The 27,260-nt window shown below is 39.6% G+C and overlaps 1 protein-coding gene across 1 annotated transcript in view; it reads left to right on the top strand.

Moving 5' to 3' along the window:
- ANO6 (anoctamin 6) overlaps positions 1–27,260 on the top strand; it is a 75,284-nt gene that overhangs the window by 1,423 nt on the left and 46,601 nt on the right. The window contains exon 2 of the mRNA XM_051622677.1: positions 26,197–26,273. Within this exon, the coding sequence (XP_051478637.1) occupies positions 26,197–26,273 (77 nt within the window). The remainder of the gene's footprint in view (positions 1–26,196; positions 26,274–27,260) is intronic.

The raw sequence follows: 27,260 nt of genomic DNA, 5'->3' as shown, positions 1-27,260 counted from the left end.
TAATCGTCCAAAGACAAAATCAGTTTTCCGTATGAAGTGAGGCAGAGGAATTGTTTGACTCCACTCCTCAAATTAGAGGGTGGATCAGCACTGCAGCGCGTTAACCAACACAGGCCTTTTTCTTTCCATTCTTTACTCCAGAGAACAACTACATTGTTTCCTACTCATGACTATAAAATCTGGGCTCCCAGAGCCAGCAAATCGCAGGCTGCATGTCCAGCTGAAGGATACAGCAGTTTGGAACCACACTTACTAATGTGTCAAAATTGACTGAAAATTGAGCAGTGATGATTTCATGAGTTGTTACGCAAAGCCTCTTACGCAGTGCCCAGCTCTGTCACATTTTCTGTTCTGCCTTGCAAAATGCATGGGTAACAGTCTTGAGGTTTTTACTTTATGTATAATTACAGGATGGTTATTTTATTAGTCAGAGAAAACTGCAAATCATCCATTTACCTCCAGTCTCATTTTATCACTTGTCTGCATTTTTCCCAAGAAAGCCATCCCTGCTATAGCAAGTAAGCTGGACTTCTGAACTCTTTCCAGTTCTACTCAAGATCAATCCCAAGTGTTTATAGCTCATCAGGAAAGCATTATTATGGCATATCAAAGTTTGTAGTCAGGGCACATAAAGGGAGTGCTCTGGCTCATGTTGACATCGAGTTGGGTTTGGTTATCCATGCTGATGACTAACAAACTACTCATATTGGAAGCAGACTTAGGCAGGAGTGCAAAGAGCTGGGCTCGTGAGTCCCAGTCCACAGACAGGTACCACAACCACACTGCCAGCCATGCATAGCTTTGAAATGCATTGTCTTGGTCAGACTTGTGCTTAAGGAGGAATGTCTTGTCCCAAAGTTAGGCTTTTTAAACAAGTTTTAAACCTTTTTTCCCAGTACTTAAACAAGATGGGCAACTTTTTCTTTTGGAAACAGGCTGTTTCCAAGAGGATTGTCACATTATCATCACTGATTTGTTTCTTAGATATCTTGTTACCAGGCAAAATTGATGGGAAGTGCATTGAGCTGCAGTTGCCACAGCCTTTAGAATTCTCCAAACCCATTATTTTCTGCCTCAAAACTGTCAGACAGTTTCATAAACTGTAAAGTTTTTCTTCCTCTGGTGCCCAGCCTCATAGCATATCTAAATTAGTTGTTTGCATTTTGAGATTTACGAGATATCGGAGTGTGCTTTCCAGAAAAATTAACTTCTGCAGACAATATCCAGAGGCATCCACCCTAGCAAACCATTCCACATTAAATAATTTTCTTTTCATTTGGATATGTTAGCATATTGCTCAGTCTTTCTTGTTGTGGTTTTGCTCAAATATATCTTCTAGCCGTTCCATGAGCCTTGAGTGTAGAATACCTTCCCATCTTTTATGCTGCTGCAGTAATCATCAAGCCATACTTTACAGGTGGCCAAGAAGTGGATGTTCATATGTTAACATTTTCCTTGGCACATGATGTGGATACTGTGCTGCTGAGGATCCCAGCTCTTCTTTCTGAGAAGTATTCCATGCTGTTGTTTACCACAAGTTTTTACCAACTACAGTAAAAGTATACAAGAGTACTGGCTTGTTCAAGTAGTGTTGTTTGTGGAATGAGTGGAGAATTGTGAATTTCTGCTCCCTGATTCTGTTAGCAACAGTGTTCTTGGATGTGTGCTTTTAGGAGATGAGGAGCAGGAGTAAAGTAGGTGTATGTTTCATTTATTCTGGTTTGCTATTGAGGCAGTGAGAATCTTCATGGTTAGCTGGGAATTATACAGGTCCAGGAAACACTGGCCTGTAACACTGGTCAAAATTTAAACTACCTCTCATTCTTTCATGTCGTTCCTCTTATAGCTGTTGACGGTTTATCTACATTTCTTCTGCTCTTCATATTTCAGTAATTTCATTTTCTGACTTTCTGCCCACTTCAGTTTCAACAAATCCATGTAGGAACAACAGCCTTATCACTGAGTATGGTAGCATTTGAACATCACACTACTGCTACCACTCACTTTTTGTTTCTGATTTAATGATTTTTCTACAAAAATAATAAAAAACAAATAGTGAGAGTATAATATTTAATCATGATATAATTACTGATTTGTACCTATTTATAATTCATAAACTCTGGAGGAGATCAGAATATTTCAAGGGTCAGGGAGGAATTTAGGAAACTGATAAACTTCACTAATTTACCAGATTTTTCCCTTTTTAACATTTTTTTTTACCATAACTGCATTCCCAGTTGTCCATTAAGCGCTTCCTGTACTTTAAAAGTATTCTTTGTGCCTGTATTTGGATTTAGCTGTACTGAACATGAGTGCAGTTTACAGATAAGTCTACAATCTGTAGGAAGACTTGTTATCTACATTGTATCAACTTGAACCATGTACACAACTTTAACAGTAGTAGTTTTGTTTCTTTTCCTGGTTAATTAATTTTATGTCAGATATTTTTAACAGATTATTCCTTAATTTTTTCCTCTATTTACATAACCCATAAGTTCTTTTAAAAGGAAAAATACCCTGGACACATTTATGCTAAACATCTTTTTTTTTTAATCATCATTTTTTAAAATTCCTTTTCAAGCATTATCATTTGTAAAAGAGAAAACTTATTAAACTTATTAAAATTGATATGTAGGAACAACTAGGCTTCTGTTTCATGGTTCTGTAGTGTTACAGTTATTGAAAATAATGCAATCAAAAGCTCACAGAAAATGTCCTAGTATCAGCTTATTTGCAGCTTAGGCAGTATAATAATTTGCAGATAAAGTGCTTGAATTCCAGGAGACCAGAGACATCTCAGGGGAGATCTCTGCATGACATAAGAGATGTTGTGTCAGTCTGTTGGACACAGAAATGGACCTTTCAAAAGTAATTAAAAGTGGGTTTTTAATAAGATCTGTTACTGTATGCATGGTAAGTTCAAGAAGGTTGTTATTTAAATCACCTCATCCTAGTACTTCTTGAAACTTGCCATTTCCTAGAAAATGATGGATTGCATGCTATGGAATTAAGGTCTAGTTTGTTACTAGGCATGTTGCAAACCCCAAGGGGGAACTAATACTAAAACTGATTGTTTTCTGCTGTGGTAAAAAAATTACAAAACACAAGGGTGATTTTGTATGAGTGCAATTAACTGTCATAAATGAAATAGTCTTTGTAATGCCCTCCAGCTTATCCCTTATAAAGGGTAATTCTTGGGGTTTTTATTATTATTATTATTGCTTGTAGTTTGAGATAATACTTTCTTGTGCTTTCCTAAAAAAGATAAAAACAACACATTAGCCTAAGTTTGGGATTAACTGGGGTAAGTCATAAAAAAAGGTTGCTCATTTTTTTGCTTTATAAATTATGCACAAATAATAAAACTAAATATCCAGTGCTTGACATGAGAAGATCTTTGAAAAAAGTGCATGTGGAGCCACTGCAGGTGTGTGCTTACCAAGATAATGCATTTAACAGTGTGTGAAGGTCCAGGGGGAGGACCCTGAAGAATGGTGCCAAGGGTTGGACTGTGTTGTTCTTACGTTCACAAAACAAAGGTGGCAACAGAAATATTATGCAGGTGCTGAGCTCTCTATCCTAATGAATAGGAAGAAGTCAGCTGGAGTTCAATTTTTTAGAGGTTTTTGATTCAAATCCAGGCTCACTGTGAGTGTAGGCAGAACAGTTTTCCCACTGAGGAGTGTATGTGTTCATCTGCTGCACTGGCCACAGTGAGAGTCTGCTGGGACATTGTTAACATTTCACGTTAGGGATCAGGTTGATGAATCTGGAAGTTGAAGTGAAAGCCCTAGGCCATAATGCCACAAACATGTCAATGCAGCATAAATCGGCTTGGCTACTGAAATCAGCATTCCCCCCACAACCACCTTACAGCAGCACCATGAGTCTTCATGACATTTTGGCCTTATTTTTTGTTGGGGTGTATCAGTGGCAGCATGGTAGGAATGCAAAGCTATGAAGAAAGACACTGTACCCTTTGTCTTAATATTGCCGGCCTCTTCTGAGGGAAATGGAAACTGGCAGTCATGCAAATTGTCATCAAACAATGGGTTTTGTTTGATAATCAGTCTAAGAAAGCAAACATCTGAGCACAGAATCCTTTGTCTTCCATTCTTCACACTTAACTCAGGCATGCCACATCTCTCTGAAAGCTTTGTGACAGGAGGATTGTCTTGATTGCTTCCTGAGGAATTATACAGGCATCTGAATTATCTCTAACTGTTACTCTCACCTATGCCACACCCAAGCATTTGCTAATAACAGTAGACACATAGGCACGATTTCATGCATGGACTTCAGAAGTGAGATCCTGCCACAGCTCTAGAGCTAATTAAAAAAGTCCTCAACCTCAAGATGGCCTGATTTAATCTTTCAACAGTGTCTACTCTGTAGGATTCAGAATCACTCCCCAACCTCCTTACGGACACATGGGATACCTTCCCCCAGGAAGTCAGGAGGTGCTCTCAGATACCACGTTTGTATAGACATGGTTTCATACTCTGCCTAGGCGAACATAACTCACCCAAAGCAGTTGTTGGTTTATCAGGGATGGGCAGCGTGCTGAGTGGCAAAGGGTAGAGAATGGTGAAGATTTGCTTTCATTAACATCAGGCAGCCCAGCACATATTCTTCCATTGCATGATACCATCCAATGGGATTGTATTTCCCATTCTCCTCCTGCGTCCATGTCAGAGCAGCTTTCTCTTCACAAGCCTTCAGTTCCAAACCTTATCAATATAGGTGATCCTTCTCCTATGCAGCAACTGACCTGTTAAAGGGAATAATACTTCTGAATGCAAAATAGCAATTACTGTAAACTACTCCAGATAGCATTGCTAATGGAAATAGTCATATTAATAAAATGTGTGTGTCATGTTTGTAAAAGGGTAAGATTCAGACCAGCACAGACCCCATTAGCAGAAGGAATCAGAAAGGCCAAATGGGTTTGGAAAGAGATTACATTTAAATATCTTTAATGAATACCAGATTCAGACTGGAAAATAATAAAAATGCACTAAAACACAAACTGACTGAACTTTAAGCGATGTAGTTACAAGTCTGCTGGAGCATAAATACTCTTTAATTAATTTTACGCCTCATGTGGCAGAAATTGCAGCTTTGATTCAAAATATTGTATAAAGGCTGAATAAGACTGAGCCCTTCAATTTATTGTTTACATTAAATAATTTCCAGCTAAACCAATAATCATGAATATTTTTTAGACACAACTGAAAATCAAAGTTTTGTAGGAACTGCCACCAATAGCAGATATTGCTTTGCTTTTATAGTTTCTCTTACTTTCATTTTTTTCTCAATGGATTTCCCCTGACCCCATACATCTGGTCAGTCAGGTTCTCCAGCATTTTTTAGATATGATCTGTCATGGGACGTTAAATATTAGCATAAGAGACTGCTTACAGCACAGTCATCAGAATGAGCTGCTGCACCAGTATTCTTCTGTAGGAAACATCCACCACTTCTGTTCTGTTCAAGTGCTGTTTGAGAGCAGTTGCAGCAGGCTAAATGTTTAATAACTTCACAGAATTGTTCTGGTTGGAAAAGACCATCAAGTCCAATCATTAACCTAACTCAGCTGAGTCCAGTGCTAAAACTTCAGTGTCCATGGTATGCTTCTGTCCTGTAGCTTGGATGCATCTTTTGCTAAAGCATCTGACTTTGAGAGTGGCTACAAGAAGATCTTGGTTCTTGCTCCTCTGCTACAGCAGAGACCCGTGATGAGTCCTTCAACCATTACAATTTTGGGAAATTGCAGTCAGATGAGAAATCTTAACTGGGTTGGGGAGAGAATTTAGAATTAAGTGTGGGAGCAAGAAGCACTTGCGTTGAGGTGCACTCAGCCTCCTGTGCTGTGGTGGTGCCAGAGCTAATGCATTTTGGTAAGGAGAAGGGATGAGATTGGTGGCTTTTCAGTGAGCGAAAGACTGTGACTTCTTTCCTTCCTTTGTGGGAGGAATATTTAACTGAGAAAATGTCATCTCAATTGCAGATCAGGGTGGAAAATATGAGAGCCAATTATAAAAGGTTGTTGGTGAAGCAATTCTGCTAACGATGGTCGGAGCTGATTTTAGTGATACAAGGACATGCTGCTGTGATCTGGCACAGTGGAGGAGCTGAAGAGAAGCCACATTCTGCTTGTGAAGAAGCTGGGTGTGTTGCTGTCAGTGGAGGGAGCCTGAGATAAACACCAAAGATAAGAATTTAGATCAGTGGGGAGACTCCTGTAGCACAGACTGGGTCTTGACTGAAGGATCTGGAAAAATAAGGGGTGTCAAAGAGATGGAAAGAGTAAGAGATGGAAGTAAAGGCAAAACATCTGTTGAGATCTGCGTACAGACTGAGAAAGGAAGTAAGTAAAAGGGAAAGAGGAAGAACTTGGCAATATCAGTAAGGGTAAAGCCAGCCAGTGGAGCTATTCACATATTTATCTGGTCAGGAACTCATAAGCAGTGGCATAAAGATTCTCCCAAGTCACTTAATCAGGAAAATAAGCTACAGCAAGGGACTGAGATAATAAAACTGTGGGTGCAGTGAATTAAAATAATTCATCCGTGGCATTTACATGCATATTTTTAATCTATAGGAAAAATCACATGCTCACAGGTATTTATCCATCAGGAAAAAAAATACTTTATTTATACCATTAATTATTTGCAACAAATTTCCACTGCTCTAGGTTTGGCACTGTAGGTAGAGATAATAGCATTTAACAAAACAAGACTGAGATGATGATCCAGAGGGCTCTAGTGTTGTCAGAATTTTATTAGTTTGTGTGTAATATTATTAAAATTATTAGTGTTCTCTTTCTATGTGTTTTTTCCTGAAGTAGTCTAATGGAATTTTTATAGGCATTAATGAACAAGGATAAGGTCAAACACTGCACACTTTACCCTTGTGAATAGTCCCATTGACTAGAGTGGGAATAGCATAAGTTTTGTAAATGGTATTCATAGTAGACAATGAAGAACTAATCCCTAATGGAGAAAATATTTTTATTAAATCTTTCATCATCTCCATGTGTACTGATTTATTCTAGGCAAATTAATTAAATTCATTTGATTATTCTGCTGTCTATAAAATACAAGAAGGAGTTTGCACAAAAGGATAGTCTAATCTATAAACTGATGACTGTGCTGAAGACAAACAGCCCAGCAAAAACTACAATATTTGGTAAGACTTAAGCACATATTATTTATAACAAGAAAAAAAAAGAAAGAAAGAAAGAAAAAAAAGAATAAATCAGTATGTTCTGAAAAATGAGTCAATGTTGGATCTTTGGTTTTTTAACTTGTTCCTTGCTGATAGTAAAGTGAGAAGAAGCTTCAGGGTCAATGCAGTCCAGCCAAACAGAGCTCCAGATGTTTTTATATGTTTGTTGGTGTTTGCGAGAAGGCTACGGCTCTCTTTTAGACCTCTTATGCACTGAAGAAGGTGGGTTTAGATAGAAGTTGTTTATTGAGCTGCAGCTGTTAGAAAAAAAATCTGAAGAGTCCTTCACTTGCAAAAACTACGAAGTCTTTCCTGATGAGTAAACGAAGTATACTGTTTCTTTCTAAACTCTGGGTCTGACACAGACGTGACCTTTTGCCCCTACACACACAAAGTAGCTCAAATATACCTTTTTTTACTTTAAACTTAATGTTTTCACAGTCAACGTAATTCAAAGTCTCTTTTTGGGACCCTCCTTTAAACACACTATGTAAGAACTGAGTGGAGGAAGTACTTTAAAGCAAACATTCTGAGAAACTTACTACAGAAATTCAAAATCACCTCCTTGGAGACATGTAAATTTAAGAGCAAGAAGTGTAATTTAATAAACATATTTCAAACTTCAGATTTCTAATTAGATAGCTCATTGATCTGTGGGCATCGAAGCCTAACCAAGCAGCGATTTGCAATTACAGTTTTGGTTAATCATTTCGGTCCCAAATGAAAAGGCTCCACAGCTGCCTGGAGGCTTGGATTTGGTGAGGAACACTGTGGGATCAGCTTGGCTGCTAAAAAAGCTGCTTTGTAGCTTGAGGCAACTGCTGCACATGGGCTGCCCTGCTGTAAAACACACCGAAGGCAGGGTGCACTCATTCCCCATGTAATTGGGCAGTAATTTTGACAGTATGCTTGGGGCTGATTTGGCAAGTCTGCCTCAGGGAAAGCAAAAGTGACTTGTCTTCTTTGTGTTTTCTGCCTAAGGACAAGTGACTTGGGCTAGTTGCTCTGGGATAGGAGAAAAAAAAAAAAAAAGCAACCTCACATTATTTTAAGCAATGAGGAAAACTCCTTCAGGTACAAGAAGGCACTCAGGGACTAGCAGAAGTCCAGGTGCATTTGTGCAATCATGTGCTTCAGTGCTGAAGCTGGTGAAAAAACAACTTATCATGCTCTTGACCAAAGAGCTGATTCTACAGTCCCCACTGAAGCTTTAGATCACAGTCCTTCAGCAAATCAGCCTTCAGAGATACACTTGTTTATTAGGCCAGGTTCTGGGCATGCATGTGATCTCAGCAGGGAAGGCAGAGTTCTTGCACAAAAAATCCTAAACAGCTTACTCTGCTTCTTGGTTTTATCCTTTGTACCTCTTAAAATATCAGCAATAATGTAGTTTAACAGAGCTGATGTCAGATTTCACTAACAACTCCTCTGAAATTTCTCAGGGAAAGAAAACACGTATCATCAATGACATTTCATTATGTTTGGACCCAAGTGGAGTAGCACTTCTGGTAGCTCCTGCATTGCCAAAATTTCACATACTCCTCTTATTCCATGGTAGGGCTCTTGATTTTTATAGCATTACCTGCAGTTTGCTCCTGTGATCCTCACACAACAACACAGACTTTCTGAGGTAGCAGGCTGCTGCTCATCTCTGCACACCAGCCCATGTAGGGACATATTACAAGCCGAACATGACACAAACATGAGAACGATCTTTTTGAGTCTAGTGGAACCATCAGCATCCATAAAGTTATTTAAGTATGTAAGTGTTGAGGTCTCACCCCCCAGAGACTCTATATTGCTGTTCAGAGTGGTGTTTTGTTTTGTTTTTTAGGGTGGGGTTTTTTTCAGTGGATTATCTTGCAAAGCTATTAGTGGTGGAAGCATAAATATCTGTCTAAACAACAGTATGCCATTTGTCAGTTTATCCATTTATGCACTCTGAGACCAAATGTGTCTGTCAGAGGAGTTTTAGCATCTCTCACTGTGTACAGTTCACTGAACAAACCCACTGACCATTCTCCTTAAAAGGCTGTTGCTCAGGAACACCTTGCACGCAAAAATAAACTCCAGAGAAATCCTGTTTGCTTTCAGGAGGAGTCTTTCAATTCCTTTTCTTCGCCTTCACTATTTTTTGTCACCATTTTATTTTGCCACCTTTAGGGTCAGCGATTCTCTTTGCCTTCATATGAGCAGATCTGGCTCATGCAGAAGAGAAATGTCACTCAGAAGTTACATGAGGTGCTCTCAGGGTCCAGATTGCATCAGACACAGTGCCAACCTGCAGCAAACATGAAGAGAGGAGTCATGTGGAGATTCAGTGTTTGAGATAATAAGCCAGAAACATAACATAAACCAAAGTCTATGGCTACAGGAAAGGCAACTATTGAAATCCTAGCTGTGTGAGTTCAGCACAAAGAAATCCCATCAGTGGTATGTGCAGCAGGGGGACTGGTGCAGCAGGTGCTCAGAACCTTTAAGGTTTTGCCTGTTTAGAATGCAGGTCAAAAACATGACCATAAGTAAGATTTAAAAGCTTTTATTTTACATAATCAGTTACCTTTTTAACTGCTATTGTAGGTAACTGAAGTATACAGAAGGGAGGAAATGTTTATTTTGTATTTAAAAAAAATTCCTTGCAGTCTCGTGAGCAGTTTGCTTTCAAGGAAGTTGAAATGTTGAACTATACGTGTTTCTGGGCATCAGCACTTCCCTTTTTGCCTCTGAAAGTATATGAGCAGAATTTCCCCTCACTTTACTTTTTTTTTTTTTTTTTAACTGAACATCTTAGCTACATTTCATAATACAAAGGAGAGGAAAATGCCAGTATTTTTCTATATGCAGGTTTTTCCATATGTGTGAACCATTGCCTAACTTGTCCCTTTAATATAGGACAGTAAGAAGTCAGGCAAGGCAAATCCCAGATAAGATTTTGGTCTGAAGTGCATGTCCCACCTTTTTAGAATGTACATTGCTGTTGAAATCATTGGAGATGTTTTGCATTGTTCATTCTAGGCACAAAAATATGACTTGGAACTTAGCTCTCCCACCTCAAATATTCACACAAATAGTGTGTGATTTTTTTTTTTATTATTTTTTTTTTATATAGTCTAGGTCTTGGCTCTTGCAGATAGCTCAGAGGTGAGGCCATCAGAGATGCTCAGCCTGGAACAGCCTCTCTCAGTCCATTCAGTGTGTCTTACAGAGTGGATGACACAACTAACACTGTCACCTGTTTTCTGTATCTTTGTTCTGTTTGCTATTCCTAGAAGCCTTTTCTCCTCCTTCTCTGTCCCACCTCCAACATGTGAAGGGAGAGCAGCAGATAGCTTTGTGTGCTGCAACATCTCCATCAACCTCTTACTCTTAGACTTTCAAGAAAACTAATAACCAGTTCAAATGGCTGAGTACTGAATGTCTCCAAAATGGAGTTTGTATTTAAACTTAGAGCTCTAAACATAATGTTGCTGTGAGTTTTGGTTTAAAAATGCAATTAGGCCTAAAAAAAAAAAAAAAAATAAGGCTATTGATTTGTCTTGGATTGTTCTGTTTCTTCTGTTACTGTATGTTTGCTTGCAGCATTTGTTTCACTGCTTGTGTAGTTTTTTCAGTAAGTTCTGAATATGTCCATATATCAAGTTATTGATTTGTGAAGTCCATACTTAGAATAAAGTTCAAAGAGAAAACTTTCTTGATCAGTTTGCTGGATCCTAATTTTAATGTCTCCTCAATATCATTCTATCAATCTGAAATTCAGTAAAATCTTTGAGACTGAGAAGTTAAATTGCTTTCAACCAGAAGTTGGAGTTGACACAAGAGATAGGAGGTGAAGCCCTATGGCTTGTGTTACAGTGAGCAGACTGGATTACTTTTGTTGGTACCTTCTTGCCTTACAGTCTATGAGCTGGATTCACACATTTCTAAAGGTCTTTTTTTTTTGCCCTCAACACAAAAAAATAGAACCTGCATGAAAGCCACTGTGGTGTCCTCTTAAAAGTAAAACTTGGTGCAGACAATGTCAGGGGATTGTAACTAGCCTCTTAACAGCCCATCACATTTGCTTTTTCCCTACTGTTACAATGAAATGTGTAAGCAATCTTAGCTGAGCTTAAATGAAAACAACTCTGTAGAGACTGTTTGTTTTTTTTCATCCAAAAGCTGAATTTTTACATCCTCTCACTTCCACAGTTTTGAAGAAATGGATTAGAATCTCAGTGGAAATAAGCTTGTGAAGAGGGATGTGGCTGGGTCTCTCAGCAGGTTGTAGTCTCATGAAGAGCTATAAAGTTGTAACGACATGAGCAAGCCCTGTGGTTGTTCCTGTGTTACTGCCATCTGGTATGTTCATAACATTGTGAAGCAGTTTAGCAGGACTCTGTAGACATGAAAGTGAAATGTCATCCAGTGCTTTCCAAAGGATGCATCTCCTTGCATATGCTCCTCTGTGAAGCTTTTCTCTGCTCATACACCCTGGGAGCTCATCTTACACTTCAGAACACTGAGCCAGTGTTTTGACCTGGTGCACCTCTAGGGGATGGGAGGCTGGGCTAGGTGAACCACTGAGATGATCCATAAGCACATCCTTGTGTTCTTATGTGCCCTCATTGGCCTTTGACTGGACACACAGTTTCTTAAAAATCACTTACCTTGCGCAAAACTGGTGAACTTGCAGCCAAAAAGGCAAGGCAAGAACACGGACAGAAGGCAGGCTAGAGGCCAAAGACTCCATTATAACATAAAGTTGAGGACTGGGAGCAGGCAGTTTGTACAATGCCAAAAGCCAGGAGCTAGTGCTAGAGTCTGCAGGCAAATGACCATAAGAACTGATAGGTAGAACAAGCCACGAATCAGGCTCAGAAGCCAGACAACAGATCACACGTCCCAGCAAGAGGCTGATAGCAGCCAAATGTGCAGGCCTGATGGTGGAATTACATTGGAAAACACCACCAGTCATGCCTAAGCTGAAGGCTTGGTTTGGTAAATGTGCAACGCCTCATCTATGCATTCACATCACCTAAAACTGGGAGCTCTTTACCAATGACTGAAATGACCAGGACCTTCAGCATGGCATTCTCTTTTCAGGGAAATCCACTGTATTTTTCCATCCTTGTCTTGTAAGAGAATTGCAATGACTGTAGAGATCTTATCTCCTCCTATTTCCAGGTTCTCAAACTCCAAGCAAAATGTTTATGATCACTTTGGAGATTTATTACCTTCATATTTTCAAAATGTGTTTGTGTATAAGTTTCTTGAATTGTTATTTTCACGTGTATCTATTTATTTTTCTTTAGTTGTCTAGTGGACTTTTCAATGCTGGGCAGAGAGAGACTATTTTGATTTTCCATCGGTCTGCCCACATTACTGTTACTAGAAAGCTCTGTGCACATATGCATCCTTCACGTTAATGCCCCTTTTCCCAGAAAGTAATTTAGAAACCTCTGTGTCTTCAAAGCCACAGCTGTTTGGCATGAAGCTGACAGACCTTGCCCAGATGTAGTTGCTGGGCATCATGAGTTGAATTGTCAGGAGAATCCAGAATTTTTTTATTCATAGTGCTTGCAATAAGCTAAAACACAGACTGTTCTCTTTTTTTCTACCATGGTACTGAATTTACACTAATTACATTATTCTGAACTGACTTATAAAACTTAATAAATTTGATATGCAAGTTGCTAAGGAGAAGTATCCATAGTTATTACAATTACTTTTCTTACAGTGCATTTTGAAATTACTCAGCAGCTGTGCAGAGTGCTCCTACACATGGACCACTAATCAAATTGTCTGATTAGGTGAAATTCTAGACTTTCAGCAAAGTTTCCTCATGCCAAATTACAGTAATTATTGTTTCATCACTTCTGCTCAAGGGAATCTCTCAAATGCTTCAGATATAATTTCATTTCTAAACTGACTGTATAATTAAATAATACAGTATAGTCAGCAGTATTTTTTCTCCTTACTTCAATGTAAATATTACCAGTTATCAACAGGAGCCATACCATCCCTAACTGGCTGTGGCTAATTATATATTTTGTCTAAAAAATGATAGTATTAAAGTTGTGAAGTTAAACACTTAGATTTTGGGCAACGTCAGCATTAACGTTGCCCAGGCAACTCCCATTTCCCTGCCATTCATTTGCATGTATGTTGCAGTTTTTAATTACACAATCATACTGTTCTTTTTTTCCTCTTAAATTCCCTGCATCATTGAGTGAACTGGTAGCAACTGCTGATTTCTTTTTATCTTCCTCATTTTAAGAGCATGGTTCCAAGCCTTGTTTAACTCAAATTATCCAAGCCTTGCACAGCAAACATTTTCATTCTTTTCCTCCTCTATGTTTCTATAGTGCTCCAACCACATCTGAGCACTATATCCAGCAGGGATGCAAGAGTCAGGTTGCCTTAACTCCCTTTTTAGGGAGAGCTGGAGTTTCAGGAATCCAGCCCTCTGTGATAGGAATGCAAGCTGCTGAAGTGGTAAGATGAGGGGAATGTAAATCACTTCTGAATGGCTGTGCAAAGACAAGGTGCTGAGCTGAGGGACATATCCCACTGGAAGGCCTCCCTAGAACACTTCTGCTGCAGGGCCATGAGAAAATAATTAATTTTCAACCAGTTTTGTACAATTGGGTCAACACCATTCTGGGTTTATGGCTGTTAAACTCTCTGTGTTTCATGCAGAGTTATCCAAAAAGTGCTCACCAATCACAAAAGCTTCAGGGCTGAATTTTCAGAAAGAAGAGCATTTCCCAATCTTGCTATTTCAAGTACCACACTGTATTTCTCCAGCTAATTTAGATAACTACTTACCCTGAACTTGTATTTAGATGCATGTTGTTGGTAAGCAGAGTTAATTAGCCATAGAGAAAAACAATGTGCAAATATGTTTATTAGGTATCTTAAATATGCTGTATTAAGAAGAAAGTGCATTTATAAAACATTTTGCATTTAACCTGAGCAAGGGGAACCTTAACTGTAGTTACTGAAATTGATGGAGAGGTTAATGAAATTGACAGATTTGCTCAGGTCACTAGAGGCCATATGCTGTGTTTGATATAATTTGGCATAAAAACTGTCAATCTGTTTGGACACTTTTTAATACCTCAGCAGGAATTTATCTGTAACTTTATATGTCAAATACCTTCCGCAAATCTGTCCTAATACCCTTTGGGTTTTTAGAATTAGTGGATCTCATCCTCTGCCACCTGGATTTTATATACTGCAAGAGAAAACCAGCAGCCTGTTCTTCTTGATCCCTGTTTTGGACTTAAACAGACTATACTAGGTAAAGAAAATTTTCTTTCAGGACCTACTAGCAAAACTAAAAACCAAAGCAGTCTGTAAGCTGGTGCTGGATTCATGACAATGTTTGCGCTATTATAAAAAATTTAAAAATAAGGTATTGATGTGTGTGTGCCTTACTTTGTAACAGTGTGATGTAGTTTGAATCAATCATGAAACAGGCTCATTTGGCAGTCAACGTTACAGCAGTTTTCTCCCTTGTTCCATATATAATTAAAACAAAGCAGCCCTTAATTGAAAAACTTCAGAAGGCACATTCATTGCATCATTTTATTATATTTCTATTACTTAATATATTATAAGAAGGTGGATGTGGAGAGAATGATTAATAGAATTACAGAATCGTATAGGTTGGAAAAGTTTTTTAAGATCATTGAGTCCAACCATAAACCTAACACTGTCACTAAACCGTGTCCCTAAGCACCGCATCTACACATCTTTTATATCTTCAGGGATGGTGACTCCACCACTTCCCCGGACAGTCTGTTCCAGTGCCTGACAATCCTTTCAGTGAAGAAATTTTTCCTGCTATCCAATCTCAACCTCCCCTGGGGCAACTTGAGGCCATTTGCTCTTGTTCTATTGCTTGTTGCTTGGGATAAAAGACTGACACCCACCTTGCTACACATTTGCCAACCTCTAGTCATCTGGGACCTCCCTGGTTCACTAGGACTGCTGGTAAATGATGGAAGGTGGTTTGATGAGCACTTCTGCCAGCTCCTTTGGTACCCTTGGGTGGATCCCATCTGGCTCCTTAGACTTGTGTGTGTCTGAGTGGGGCAGCAGTTGGCTAACCATCTCCTCTTGGATTATGGGGACCTCCAGCTGCTCCCTATCCCTGTCGTCCAGCTCAGGATGCTGGATACCTGGAGAACAACTGGTCTTACTGTTAAAAACTGAGGCAAAGAAAGCATTAAGTACCTCAGTGTTTTCCTCATCCTTTGTCACTATATTTCCTCCCACATCAAGTAAAGGATGGAGGTTTTCCTTATCCCTCCTTTTCATGCTAATGCATTTATAGAAACTTTTTTTTATCTTTTATGGCTGTAGTGAGATTAAGTTCTATTGGGCTTTTGCCTTTCTAATTTTCTCCCTGCATTACTCATGACATCTTTTTCATATGCATGAGTTTCCTGGCCTTTCTTCCAAAGGTCATAAACTCTCGGTTTTTTATGAGTTCAAAACACTCCAACACACAGGGCTACCCTACTGCCTCTCCTGCCTTGACTGTCTCTTCTGAAGAGTTTACAGTGATCCATTGCAGCATTTCATTTGGGTGGGTCATCCTACCATATGTCTGTGATGGCAACTATGTCATAGTTTTCCTGCTGCTCGATGGCTTCCAGATCCTGTCCTGCCCATGTTGTGTGCATTGGTGTAGATGCACTTCAGTTGGGCTATTCCTACGTGAGCATTCGTAGGCACTTCCAAGGTTTCTAAACCATCAATAACTCTTGTGTCTTTGCTGTTGCATGGCTATCCATCCCCTGCCTCCCCTGAGATGGCAGACTGAAGGACCTGGCTAGCACACCGTCCCACAAACATTGGCATGCCACCCCCAGACGTACCTTTATCAGGCTTGGTTTTGTCCTTCCCCCCCTCAAATCTATTTTAAAGCTCTGTTGATGAGCCCTGCTAACTCTTGCACAAAAATCCTTTTTTCCTGTGAGACAGCTGTACCCCATCTGTCACCAGACCCATGATAAAAAAAAAATTCTCAAAATCCTGCAAGTGACATCAGGCTTAGAGCCAGGTATTGATATGCTGACTCTTCCCATTTCTTCCCTCATCATTCCCTGCAATTGGAGAGATTAAAAAAAAAATACTCCTGGTCCTCCTGGTCTGTTAAGCAGTTTTCCCAAGGCCCTGAAGTCTCTCTTTATTGCCTTTGGACTACTAGTTGCAATTTCATTGCTGCCTACTTGAAAAATCACTCATGGCTAATAATCTGAGTGCCATATCAGGATAGGAAGCTTTCTCTTCATGTCTTTAAACTGGGCCCCCAGAGTCAGCAGACTTCCCAAAGAAGTGGGTCCAGCCTGCATATTGGGCCTTCTGTTCCCTTCAGAAGGAAGTCTGCTGTGACAATGACCCATCTTTTTTTCTTTATGGAAGTGGCTTTGACTCAGGATGTAGACCCACTTAACCTCCAAGCTAGATGAGCCATTGTCATCATCATTGTTTGGTTTCACTTCCAGATCATCCTACCTGTTACACCAGGGCACCTGGGAAGGTGGGGTAGTCTTGGAGGAGACACCTGGGCTACTCTGGACAGGAGCTTGTCACCATTGTCCCCTATCCTTTAAGTCACTGTGTTCAACCAGATGGAGAGAGGATAGGGAATCCTCCGAATGATGCATCCTGTCTGCCTGTCAGGCCTGTCCCATGGAAGGTAGGGTACGATTCCAGTGGACATTAAGCCCGTATTCCAACCTAGATATTAATGCCTGAAAAGATTATCAGTCTGAAGCCTCCTGACTTAATTAGTTTATTCCATTATTTTATATTCTGACAAAGCTAGCTAGCTGTTTGACATGTATGCATTAAGTGTACAATGAAAAAGCATAACAAATATTGTTTAAAAGTATAGCGGGTAGGTGTGTTAATACATTCTAAAACCAGAAATTGTTTCTATATCTGTATATTTCCTATTGACAGATGAGAGCCGAAATAATTCTTTCTGACAGCCATTTCCACTGAAGGTGGGTGAATTGTTCAGCTTCAAAAAAAAAAAACATTTAGAATAGTCTAATTAGCAACTGAATTTCTGTAGGGATTTACAGTCAACTGGTGTCTGATGTGCAGGCTGGATGCAGACAGGCCGGTTCTGGCATGTGTTGCAGCAGTGAAAACCAGAGCCAGCATTTGCATTTTAGCAGATTACAAGGGATTCACAGAGTTGTAACTAAAAAGTCATGAGCCCAGTGTTTGTTTTTGAAACTGAAGTTGGGGCTGGTCCAGGTCTCATTGGAATGGTTTGAGTTTTTTGCCACAGTTTTTGAAGAAGTGTCCCATTTTGAGCTCTGGACACATGAGAACTGGTTGACAATATGGATACTAAGACCTTTTAAATATTTAGGCACTGTTATTCACAGATTCAATTCCACAAAGCCTGATTTCTTGTTCTATAACTGCCTGCTAATTATTATTTTTTGTCATCTACCCTGACTCGGGGTGTAAGACTAGCAATACTCTGCATTATATTCCCAACTGAATGTTTTCCTGTTTAGGGTTAGTCATGAAAAAGCATTTATTTTTTAAAGTCTTACCACATGTTCCCAATCCTTTGTTTGCACAGCTGTAAAAGAAGATAACTTAATGGAAAGACTGGTCTTTCAAACAACAAAGAATCATCTTCCATGACAGCCATCTCACTTCCTTTGTGATCCAACATCATCTATAGCTTCATATTGGGTAGGCTTGGGCGTCTGAAATTAAAATCAATGTTTTTCTTATTATGTGGCATAGATTAGGGTTTGAGTTGACGATACCTGCAGATCTGCTCTGTGTGAGTGCACAAAGAATGTAATTTATTGACAGCTTGGAAAGCCATTTTGGCATTACTAATTGCCATCAGGTTTCTCGTTCTGTATGACTGCAGGTGGCTGTAAGGAGAGAACAAGATTTTCACATGGAAGGCAGCTGTTTAGATCTTTTATTGACTATAAATCATAGGTTATAAACTATAGTTTGCTAGAAATATAATTCAATTTTGCTTCAAATATGTAAGTTTCAGAAAGTGAAGAATATAGGGTTTAGGTCTATGGGTATGAAATAAAACTAATTTAAACAGCCCATACAGCCTTTTAACCATCAAAAAGATCCAGATAATAATATCACCAAGTAGCAAGCTGCAAGTTAAAAGATCAGACTTCAAATTTTGAAGAATAATTTAAGACATTATTTTCTTAACTGTTCGTTTTTAGTCATTTACTCTGTGAAGTTGTCCTGGTTTGAACCAGGATGAAGCCAATTTTCCTTTTACAGTAAAAGGAAAATGAAATTTTCCTTTTGAAATGAAAAGTGAAATAAATTAGTTTAATGAATCATCCTAGCCAAACAAGGTTTTAGGGGGTGTCCTGGTTTAAGCCAGGATGAAGCCAATTTCCATTTTACTGATTTTATTATTTTTTTCCCTTCAGTAAGCTTTCTTTTAACTATCAGCAAAGTTGTTTAAAATTGTTTAGGTGATTAAACAGAATTATTTTATATGTGGCTTGATAAAAAGATTAAGACAATTGAGAATATTTTATGATTAATACTGATTTTTTTTAACAAAGGGTATAACCCAATGAAGTTAATGGCCTTGATTAGTTTTGTTTTACAACTATGGATCTCATTGTCTCTTTATTTCTTTGATTCATAGATTTTAAAAGAAAAATATTTATTCTGGCTTTTTCATCTCCTGAATAGTTTCTTAGCTCTGAGAGTACTCCTATGTGATGAACTGAAAATATGAGATAAACTACAATAAAGAAATATTCTGCACCAGCAAAACAGATGGTGGTTGTCAAAAACAATTTAAGTTTCCAAAAAATTTCTACTTGTTCAATGGTTTTACTTCAGATTTCAGCAAGTATTACATATGGATTGAAAACTGAAAAAATACTTGTGCCATGATCAGCGCTTAAAACAAGTTGTAATCTGTTCTAATAGGCTTTTTTAGTAATAACTATTAGATTATTTTTTGTTATATATACACATATATATTAAATTAACATATATAAAATCTGACATAGATTAACAATAAGGAAACCAGTTTTTTTGTCTAGTCTAAGTAGCATATATTCAAAATTCTCGTTGATCTTCCTGATATAGTGATTGCCATTTCTTCACATGGTACCCTGTTTTGGATGTGTCGATATTCATCCTTTTATAGGAAGATTAATCTGTCTGAAACATTAGTTTTATTCCAGAAAGCAGTAGTTTGTTATTTTTTTTAAAATAAGGTGAAAGTAATTGGACTTGATTGGATGATGGGCTTCAGAATAGTTTTCATTCATTCCAGGACTCAGTTTATAGCCAGTATTTTATCTCATGCCTTCTCCTGGCTTCTGATACAGCATCTGAGATCCATCTGTGAGGTGGGGCTTTGTGCTTGGTTGCTCCTGGGTGTCATGTGTGATGGCATCATGAAACTGATCTTCTGCTACATCTACTGCAGCCTGCCAAGGTGGGAAGAGGTTCACCACAATGTCAGTCTCTTTTCTGAGGAACTGTGTGATGCAGCATCTGCTCTAGTTAGAAAGCAGTATCTGGGCAAAGCCCACCATCTTGGGATCTTCTTGTTTACCCCAGCAGACAGGAACAATCTGACTCCATCCAGTACTGTGAGCCTCATGGTGGCAAACTTGATACAATCTTTTAATTTAATTTTAATTAGGACAAATAGATTTTAGTAATGACTATTTTTTCTGTTCTAATGTGGTGACAGGACTGGTAAACAAACATTGTGGGAAATCTGTTGATTCTGATTAAAATTGCATGTAAATATTTCCCAAGGTTTTCTAATCAGTGAAATATTTTTTGTTATATTACTTTTCTTTGTAATCTCTTTGAGTCTTAAAGGCCTAAGTGTATTGATGCTTTTACATTTCTATATGCAGTGAAGGTTGTTGTCTCAGGCTTGGCTACAGGAGGGCAGTGCTGTGAGCTGAGCTGGAGTGTGGCTTTGAAGCACATTGTCTATTCAGCCTATTCTTCCTTCAGTAAATTCCTGCTACCCTTTCCCCCCATGCTTTCCACTGTGTAACCATACTGCAAGCTTCTCTACTTATGGAGAAGGCACCCTATGCAACAGACACATCCTACCAAGGGACTGGGCAGATATTTTTAAGCACATCAGTGCTGCACTTGGGAGAACACAATCTTCTGTTCTCTTTCCCCTGTAAGAGCAGAATTTGGAACTTAAATTTTTTTTAACTTCTCACTCTGAGGGAAGTGAAAGGTAATATGATAGCTAGAGCAGAGAAGCAGGGCCTGGGAACTCCAGACTTCGGTTCCTGGCTTTATATTAATGATTGCTCATGAGGTGCCATATTCAGTGCCAAGGCTGAGATCTTGTCCTTTGTAATGTCTCACAGGTTTGTCAAGATGCCTTTTTGGCTTCTCAAAGTAATTCTGTGCCTGTTCATTTGGCTCATGCAGGTCCTTTACAAGCTTAGAGTGCTGCTGCCCTTTTTCACCTCTGATTGTTTCCATTAGAGAGGAAAACAATGATAGCCAAGAATTTCTTTGGCACAAAAAGTTTGGCAACTTCAGGAATGTTTGGCAATGTCCTTACCTAGAGAGCCAAGCCCAGTGATCCTTTCAAACATCAGCTTATCCAATATCTTTGTGGTTTTCTTCTCATTAAACTTTTTTTAACATATTTCTTTTCCCTCCTAGATACTGTTTTGTTTTTTTTTTCCCATTCTTAGGTCTCTTAATTTACAGTCTTAGAATGAGTGTTTCATTGCTACTGCCAGTATGTTGGGCAGCTTCTATTACTTCACTATTCAGACTCCAAGGAAAGGTTTAATTCTACTTATATTAATTCCAAAGGGAGAACATCTTCCATGCCTATCAGTGTGCCATAGCCTCTCACCTCTGCCATAGTAATAGGTCAAAATTGCTACTGGTAATGTTCATGAAAGCCTTTAAAAAATATTCCATGGGAAAACTGAACTTCCAAATCCACTCACTGTCAGTATTGATTAACTGATGGACAGACCAGACATTTTACATCGGTTCTCAAGGAATTTTAGGACCTCTATTCAATCCAGTCAGAAATGCTGAGCGACCTGTGAGAAAGCAAAGCCATAGAGAAAACTTATAAAACGAATCACTGGTAGAATCAACAGCAAGAGTGAAATCCTGACAGAGCAATTCAGTGTCCTGGCCTGCAGAACGATCTCCAGGCAGCTGGAAATACCACCAATATATTGACAGCTCAGATACCACTGAGATGTTCCTGTAAAGTAGCATGCACAGGTTCAGTACTTATTTTTTTTTTTTACAACAGCATATTTTGTAAGGACTAGATCAAAGACCAGCTGGTATCACTGAGCAGGAACTCAAAATCTAGGATTACAATTAAAAGAAATTAGTCAAAATATTCTGACAAAAGCCTATGTTACCAGGATTGCTTGAAGATAAAACTTGATGTAGCAGTGAATTAAAATCAGAGAATGCAGGCACAAATCCAGTACATCTCTTTGTTCCCTTACTCCTTCTTTGCTTTACGTGGCTGAGTGGTAGATCATGACCATCTACGCTTGCTGTGCTCACCCAAACATTAACAGGAGTGATAATGATTCTGAAGAAGAAACAGATAAGCAGAACTATTTTTTTAATTTGAAACCTCAGCACAGTTGTCTTTTTTGGATGTAACTGTGAGGACACTACACTTATGCTCAGAGAAAAGTAGGTCTGTAAAGGACCTCAAAGGGTCATGTAGGCCACCATCCTAAAGTTCATGCCAGATGATAGTTAACCTAGATTGTTTCATTTTGTAATGAAGAATTTCTGCTGCTGAAGATCTCACATGACCTCATCTGCCTTCCCAAGCAGTCTCTTCTACTGCTCCTGCTGTTAGGAAGTTTTTCCTAATGTTCAGCCCCAAATTTTGTGCTTGCAATTTACTTTCTTGTCCTCTATACTTAAAACTGAACTTACTACAATGCTGAGGGAGAAGTGGTAGAAATGAAGTGATTCTGGGGGTAGGAAAAACACTGTGTGTGTGTGCAGCTGTTCTGCCAAAGCTTAGTTCTTCTAAGTACCAGCACTGGTGAGGCCACACCTTGAATATTGTGTTCAGTTCTGGGATCCTCACTATAAGAAGGACATAGAATTGCTGGAGTGTGTCCAAATAAGGGCAATGAGGCTTGTGAAGGGCCTAGAGCACAAGTCCTATGAGGAGCAGCTGAGGGAGCTGGGGTTGTTTAATCTGGAGAAGAGGAGGCTGAGGGGAAACCTCATCGCTTTTTATAACTAGCTGAAAAGAGGGCCGGAGCAATGAGGGGAACAGCCTCTTCTTGGTGACATGTGATAGAACCAGAGGGAATGGATGCAAGCTGCACCAGGGGAGGTTTAGGTTAGGTATTAGGAAGCATTTCTTCACTGAAAGGGTTGTCAAATACTGGAATAGTTTGCTCAGGGCAGTGGTGGAGTCACCGTCTCTGGAGACGTTTAAACAGCATGTGGACCTTTTCCTTAGGCACATGGTTTGGTGGTGAGCTGGTGGTGTTAGGTCTAAGGCTGGACTGGATGATCATGGAGGTCTATTCCAGCCAGGAGCATTCTGTGATTCTGGGTATTTCTGAGAGACTAGAATGGTCTCTTCCAGCTAAAAACTCCACAAATTGGCACAGCTGTCCTTGGAAACCATTGCTAGAACAAATCTTATCTACGCACACCTTCAGGGAGGTTTGGCTTCACACAAACATTATTCTGTATTTAATTTGAGATAAGTTCTGGCCTAATGTCCTTTACAAAGTGAGAGTGGCAGATCCCTTTTGCATGAGTCCTTCAATTGGACCAGTGGCTCAGGGACTGTACTGAGTGATATTTCAAGTAAAAATGGGTTAATATGATTAATATTAATACAATGATGAAGCGTGTGACACCTACCATATCACGGAGAGGTTACATTAATCAGAGACACTGAGGCAGAAGCAAACTGTACCCACATAGAAATTTTTACAGAGGATATTCCTAGCAAGCCACAGATCCATCAGGATTTGGGACACCTAGAGTTATCCTTCTTGCTGTGACTATCACATTTCCCCCTTCTCTTCAGTTCTGGCTGAAGGGATTTCTAGACAGCATTGACAAGGAATGTATAGTTACACATTGTAAGGACTTAGCAAAAAGACCATTTAAGCTCATGATTCTTATTACTGCAGTTAAGTAGCTGCAAAAGTGTTCATGTCTGTGTCCACATCTGCTTGTTTCATGTAATAGCACACAGAGTTCAGAGTAGATGTTTATATTTCAAAGCAAGATGCTTATAATTCTCCTTCACCCTCCCCATGATATGTGGGCAGAAACATTCTTTCTTCTGTGGGCTTTCAGAAGCACTTTGTATCTGAATATCTTTGTATCCGGATAAAGGATAAAGAATGCTCTAAGGAATGCAGGGATATGCCCAGTTACACTGACATCAAATATATGTATTTGCCCTGCTCGCACTACTCTGAGCTGAACCCATTAAAACAGAGCTATGTGCATATGCAACAATCTTGCAGTAGCTGCTGAGATAAACTCATATTTTCTGAGTCCTCATATTGTGGTCTCAGCATATGATGTTTGTGTGCTGCACTCGTCCACTTCATCCTGCTCTTTTTTTTAAAATGCTGGGAAACATCTCTAAAGCTGTTAATGTTTTTGAGAGCTTATGACTTTGATTTTTTAACTGGGCCAACCTTTGGATTTGTCATAGTTTGGGCCCAACACAACAACAAAGGAACAGCCCCATGGCCGCTCATTCAACTCCCCCCCCCACACACACACTCTGGGATGAGGAGGACAAAGCTCATGGGTCGAGACAAAGGACAAGGAGGGTTCTTCACCTATTAAGGTCCTGGGCAAAACAGACACAACTTGGGAAAAAATAATAATTTAATTTCACACTAATCAAACACACACAGGACACAGAAAACACACAGAGCAGGGCTTGCATATGTTGCCCCACCCCTCCTTTCTTCCCATGCCCAAATCACTTTGTTCCCAGTTTCTCTCCCTCCTTCCCCCCAGCGGCACAGGGGGACAGGGGATGGGGTTTAGAGTCGGTTCATGGGCTGGTGGTTCCTGCTGCTCCTTCCTCCTCAGGAAGAAGGATTCCTTACAGTCCTTCCCTGCTTCCCCACAGGGTCCCTCCCATGGGAGAGAGTCCTCCACAAACCTCTCCTTCATGAGTCCTTCCCACGAGGTCCAGAGCTGCTCCAGCCTGGGCTTCCCACAGAGTCACGGGCTGCTTCGGGAATAAACTCCCCTGGCGCCGGGGTCTTCCACAGCTGCGTAATCAGAGTCCACTGGCAGCAAATCCAAGCCCACTGGCCAAGTTGACCCCTCCTGGCACCTTCAGGGTATGTTCCACCTTGTTCCTCCAGGAGTGCAGGGAGACACCTGCCATGTCGCCACGGGTTGCAGGGAAACTCCTGCTAGGGCACCTTTTTCCCCTTCTTCCTCACCAACCACCAGCACCGCTCTGCTTCCCCAGCACAGCTCTTCTCCCTTAAGTGCTCCTCTGCTCAGGTGTTATATCAGTTCTTTGGTGTGTTAATCGATGAGGTGCATCTATTGTCCCTCTAATGGATCCTTGGCTGGGTTTGGCGCAGGGGGAGCTTCTCAGATTCTTACTGGAGCCACTCCTGGGGCCCTTCCCCCACTACGAAAAAACCCACCAAATCAAACCAGAACAGGGTTATGACTCAAATGTTTCTAAAGCAATGTTGATGGAAAGAAATCACTGACTTGCTTTTGTCTCCTCCCTAGAGAATACACTATCAACACAGTAGAGATCTGGAAACTAACAGCTCAACATCTGAAATGAAGTCCCTACCCAACTCTATGAAAGAGTATTTAAACCAAAGAATTCAGCTGCATAGATGCCATGAGAGAATTCTGTTGATTTGTAAAGAGCGAGCTTGTTGTGCTCTGTTTCTGAGTGTTTTGACAAATCTTCATCTGGTATAAATGAGCATAATCAGTGGGAAAAAATCTTACTCAGAATTCTTGAGAATTTGGCTACATATCAATACTGACTTTAAGAAAAACGAAACCCAAAAACCAAACCAAAACAAAAAAAAACCCCACCAACTCAGAATTGCATCTAATGGGCATTTAGCTGTCCTTCTAAGAGTACTATAGATTAGATTATTTTCCAGTTTGGGGATTTTCTTTTAGGATTATGGTATTTTTTGATAAGTGGAGGCTATCCTTTCCAGACAACATTGGCATTTAGGTACCATTGATATCCATGAAGCTTTCCTCAGTGAAGAACAGACTTGGTTAAGACACTTGTCTGTTTTAAGCATCTAAAAATAACACATGGGGTCTGTCTGCCTGCCGTGCATAGGCAGAAAACAGCCTTCTCCCTTCCATCACTTGCCGTTATCTCCAACCTCAGGATGTTATCTTGACTTCTTAAGAGCTAAAAATATTTCCTAAGAAACTAAAACCCATACCTTGCAGTGACAGTAGAGCTTTTGTCACTTATGTCCAGCATCTTTATTAGGATCAATCAGTGTGTTATCCAGTACTTGATCTGGTGGCCAGTTTTCACTGTGTGCTTGATAATGGTACCATGGAGTAGCACACTTCATGAGACCATTTTTATTTTATGCTGTATTTTCAGGAAAGCAGTTCAGTGGGCAGGTTGTTGGTTTTCAACAGGTATTGGCAAAGTGGGTGAGGAGTCACTGGAACATCAATACACATTGAATTTATACGTGTCTTACTAAGTTATGTGAAAACCATTCCTGTTACAGAGTGAATGTTACAGCATCACTGCCTGTATCCTGGTGAAATCTGTGTCTTGCTCTCTTACCACCTGCTGATATAACTGTTTCTGAAACACTAAATAAGTGCAATAAAGGGGCTTCTCCACAAGCCATTAATAATTTTTTTAAAAAAAACTATCACACAAAATGCTAAAGTGTTTTAATTTTTTATGTTTATTTTTAGTCTTGCAACTGAACCAGGTAAATATTACCACTTACGGAGCTGTGCCGGATCAGCAAAACCTTCATACTCCTGAATGGGTGGGTACTTCTTTGCTTTAAATATCATTGCCTCTAATTTTTTCTCATATAGATATAGAATAATAACATCACTTAGGTTGGAAAAGACCTTTAAGATCATTGAGTCCAACCATTAACCCTTCTCTACCAAGTCCAGCACTAAGCCATATTCCCAAGCACCACATCTAGACACCTTTTAAACACATCCAGGGATGGTGACTCAACCATATGCAACAGTCAGGAGCTGTTCCAGGAGACTGGCATTCCTTTGCACTTGCAGCAGATGCAGTTCATGTGTGTGACTGAATCTGAGTTGCTGTATCTCTGTTTCCCTAAAGTCATTGACTCAGATGTGAAAGTACAGGTCAACATAGGCACTGGACCTGGTTAAAAATGTCCAGTATATATTGACTGTAAGCTGATACACACACATTAACCTCCTCTCTATATAAAACTTTCATACATGCATGCATAGGATTTATGTGTGTGTATATTAGGATAAATAGTTATGAACACACCCTGCATATGAAGACACATTCCCTATAGATTCATACACACCCAGGTACCAGTTGGCCAACATATGAGTTCAGGATTCATTGTATGGAAGACTTGGAGACACCAAGAAATTCCATACTCCAAACAGAGACTGAAATGACAAGGAGAAAAAAGTCCTGGAGGTATTAATTCCCTTTATACAAAGCTGAAGTTCTCCAGTTCCTCTGATGTTTTCTGCAGCTAACAGGCTCTAGATCAAGATCCCCTGCCTCAGTTCTCATGTATCTGTTGGGGCTGACCAGTGGATCCCAACAAGCCCTGCCATGGCACATGCTTTGCCAACCAGATGCCCAACTGGCATGCTGATCAGTTCAATTTTCTTTTTTTCCCCCAGAATGGTGCAAGTGTGGTCTGCAGTTGCACAGCGATGTATATATAAGCCTGGATTTTAAAACTGTGAAATCATATACTTGTTCTAAAGCTAACATAGCAACTCCATATAAATCAAAAAGA

Source organism: Apus apus, chromosome 1, assembly GCF_020740795.1.
Source record: "Apus apus isolate bApuApu2 chromosome 1, bApuApu2.pri.cur, whole genome shotgun sequence".
In the NCBI taxonomy this organism is placed as follows: Eukaryota; Metazoa; Chordata; class Aves; order Apodiformes; family Apodidae; genus Apus; species Apus apus.
The sequence above is the reverse complement of the archived record's forward strand: the minus strand, read 5'-3'. Positions and strand labels throughout refer to the sequence as shown.